This window comes from Prunus persica, chromosome G4 (assembly GCF_000346465.2).
Source record: "Prunus persica cultivar Lovell chromosome G4, Prunus_persica_NCBIv2, whole genome shotgun sequence".
NCBI lineage: Eukaryota > Viridiplantae > Streptophyta > Magnoliopsida > Rosales > Rosaceae > Prunus > Prunus persica.
The window spans coordinates 11,273,007-11,276,605 of NC_034012.1; the positions used below are offsets into that span (position 1 = coordinate 11,273,007).

The 3,599-nt window shown below is 35.3% G+C and overlaps 1 protein-coding gene across 2 annotated transcripts; it reads right to left on the reverse strand.

The window, feature by feature from the left end:
- Nucleotides 1,431-2,608, reverse strand: LOC18781517. 2 transcript variants are annotated; one of them, XM_020561893.1, is made up of 3 exons: nucleotides 2,504-2,608; nucleotides 2,116-2,330; nucleotides 1,431-1,810 (listed from the first exon to the last, which is right to left on the reverse strand). In XM_020561893.1, exons 2-3 carry the CDS (start codon nucleotides 2,311-2,313, stop codon nucleotides 1,754-1,756), a joined length of 255 nt encoding a protein of 84 aa, XP_020417482.1. In that variant the 5' UTR covers nucleotides 2,314-2,330; nucleotides 2,504-2,608; the 3' UTR covers nucleotides 1,431-1,753. The 2 variants fall into 2 exon arrangements, with proteins under 2 accessions (XP_020417482.1, XP_020417481.1); XM_020561892.1 differs by having other exon boundaries at nucleotides 2,116-2,523.

Here is a 3,599-nt window from a genome sequence, read left to right on the forward strand (position 1 = left end):
GGCAGACATTGTCTCCAGAGAGATGAGCTTATTATTAGTATGTACTCAATTTTACTGGATGAGTATGATCTATTTTCAACTGTCATTAGTATAGGATTGTATGATCTGTGTTCTCATTGATATGGACTTGTCACATCATATATCCCATCACTCCAAATCAGGCTTCTGAAAAAGTATACTGTGTTCACTTGGTAGATGGAAACTACTACCATGAAGGAGATTGTCTTAACTGTTAGAATTCTATGTAATTTTCAATTTCTTCATCCAAACGGAGGGTTAAAGTTACGAAGGAAGATAAATTAGCTGCAACAGTGGGAAAAGAAATATTGAGTTAATTTTGAAACCTTTCGTTTTTAAATAAATAAAAATACAATTTTTTGTTTTTTTCTTTTTTTGTACAAGTGATATTGTACGAATCATTATAGGAGTTGGGTCATATGTTATGGTTATTCATGTTATATAGTAACTGAGTCATGCATTCGAATCCCACCTTGCACATCACTTGCCTGAAAAAGATGACCATTTCAAGCCTAATTTAAGGGTCAAATAGCCTATTTTAACCCTCTTTAAGCCATTAAGAAGAACAGCAACTTGAGGATTGAGAAGTACAATGGTAAGTCTCAAACTGGCCAATACACTAACCAGTTATTTGCGAGGGGTTGTACATGGTTTAAGATGTGAGGAGTACAACTGTATATGATCACAAAACAAAAAATAAACAAGTTTAGATCCTCTATCATCTCTTCTTGGATGAATATTCTTAATCAAATAGCTGAAAATTACATCCATATAAAACCCAAACCAAGAATGACCCATCCAATAAAATGGGAAATGAAAATGCCAAATTGATAGTATACTATTCTCCTCCATATACCCCAATGGCGTACAGTTCAACCATGTCAAGACTCAACAGGCAAGGATACAAGAAAAACAAAAACAAAAATATTCACAATGTTGGTTAACTTAAAGCTTAGAAACTTTGAAAAGGTATATACAAAAGACAGTCACAAGAGTGAGATGTTTTTTTTTTTTTTTTTTTTTTTCTGAGAGACACAAGAATGAGATGTTTAGCTTGCCAAAAACATACAATCTTCAGTGTGTAACGGAACAGATCTGAACCCAGTTTTCCAAAAACACAGATATCCATGACGGGAAATTCTGCAATGCAGTTCATTAACAAATCAGAAAAAATACTGCAAATGTAGTTTCTTACCCAGGATCTGCATGAGGTTGAGAAAAAATGAAATTTGTATAGCAATAATGGACACCTATTCGACCAAAAAACTGGACAGTACTCGGTGATTTAAAAAGATAATGAAGGTTTCATAACAAGAACAGTGTCTTCTAACCAACATAAGATCCTAGAGAAAGAAAAATGGCAGATCAAGGTTTTGTGCCTATAAAAAAACAACAAATTTATGCATCTGATATTCAGCCAAAACCAATACATTTCTCTATCCGTCTTTACATGAAACAGCGCTTGCATTTTCCATTGTACGCAGATTACTCCCCTTCCTTCTTTTGGGAAGAAAATGAGGATCCAAGTGAACGGATAATAAAATAAACTTTTCCTATACCATGAGCTATTTTGTTTCATGTTTTAACAGTATATACATATATCAAACACAACAAATAATTAAACTATTTGTCAGCCGGTTCAAACAGAGCACTAAAATAGTAGTCACATATATCTAACTCCACAAAATAAAATTTCAACTGGAACTGACTACTGCCTGAAAAAGGTTGGTTGGGTTCACAGAGAAAGCCCAGCAAAAAGCAACTCCAACTCCCGTTCTTGTGATGCAGTTCTCTGATATACAAAGGGGCAAGAGGAACATCAATATAGTGTCAAATACTGGTATTAAATTCATTTCTCTTCTATTTCTAATCAGAATCATACACAAACCACAGAATATCATGCTCTACATCACAGCAGAGCAAACTGGTAATTAACAAAAACAAAACTGCAAAATTAAACAACTTTATCTTGTGGGTCTCCAATACCAATAGATTATAATTCACTTAAGCAACAAACCCATTTCATATTACGAGCAATCTAAGGTTAATAGCCAAGCCATGCTTTATATAGCAAATAAAAATCCGATTTTTATGCACCTGAATGGACAAAAGCTGCAGAATTTTGTTGAGAACCCGCAACCTATGAGTGACATAAGTACTGTTTGCTGGCAGCTTCTGCATCCTCTTCATTTCTTCGTGCACAGATGCCTCCTTCTCTACAGGCCCCATTTTCTTCCACGTTGCCTTAGGTCGGGCACCGCAGCTATCTTCCATGGTCGCGTCAAGCGTGCTCATGCCCTTAGAAGGATCAGCTGAATCCATTTTCAAGAAAGAAAAACAATTGCGAGTATTGGGTAATCAATCTAGGGTTTGGGACAGAAGTGAATTGTAAACCCCCAATTTCATTGTAGAACAACAAATAGAAATAGACGCTAAGCCTAACCCTAAAACAACGAAACGGAGGAAGGTGCTGACAGAGACTTACAGTTAAAGGTTCCTGTTGTTCGCCAACACAGCGGCAACGACGAAGCAATTTGAGAGAGGGAACATTGAGTTGTGTTCCCCGCGGATTGATTTTAACTAAACGCATTGTCGTTGTTAGTTTCTTAGTTTCCAGCAAAACGCACGTTTTAGTTCAAATTAGGCATTTTAGCCAATACCATGTCAATTTGGTTTTTCCCCTATGAACTCCGAATAATTATTTTACAAATTACTTTTGTTTCTAAAATTTGGGTGTTCTTGCATGGTAAAGATCAGAATTTACTACGTTGTTATACAGTTTTATTGGAGAGTGTCCGTGATTTACCTATTTCAATTGATTCCAAAAAGGAAAAAAGAGATTTAATTTTTGGGTATGCAGTGAGTAATTAAATTGGTTTTTTTTTTTTTTTGGGAGTAGGGATGACAACGGACTGGTTTGGGACCGAATATGACAATACTATCTTTGTCCCTGCTTTCACCTTGACAAGAATTTTCGCAGAAATCCCCGTTCCCATCCTCATTGGAGATGATCTCCCAAACCCGCCTCTACTCCAATTTTTTTTGCCATTTGAAAAATGAAATCTTCTTACATCTAAATTAGTTAGGACTAATTCTCCATGTGTATGTGCGTCGGGTGTTATATTCCTAAACGAAAACTTTTGTTTTCAATTTTTTTAACTAAACCATAATTGCATAGGTGGCCAAAAACATAAATCATATATTTCTCCCTACCATAATCTCCATAATGAATTAGGAAAACAATTGCTTCCAGAAACTAACTACAAACAATAATAAGCATATGGATTTCAACTAGCTGCTACAATTGATTTCTTTCATTTTTTAGTGCTATTTAATTATTAAAGTCATTGAAGAAATACAAACTACTATATATATCGAATACCAAGAAAGAAAGGGAGTACTGGAAAACGGCGAGTGTGTGTCCACATGTATCAAGTTTCAATTGAAGAGAAGGTTGAGAGACGAAGAACATCTCCTTGTTATCAATAAGGGTTGGTTGAGTTGGTAAGGATTGTTGTCTTTGCTATCCAAGTCTAGGTTTGAGTCTCATTGCCAACAATCCCTCTTAGTATGTCTATAAA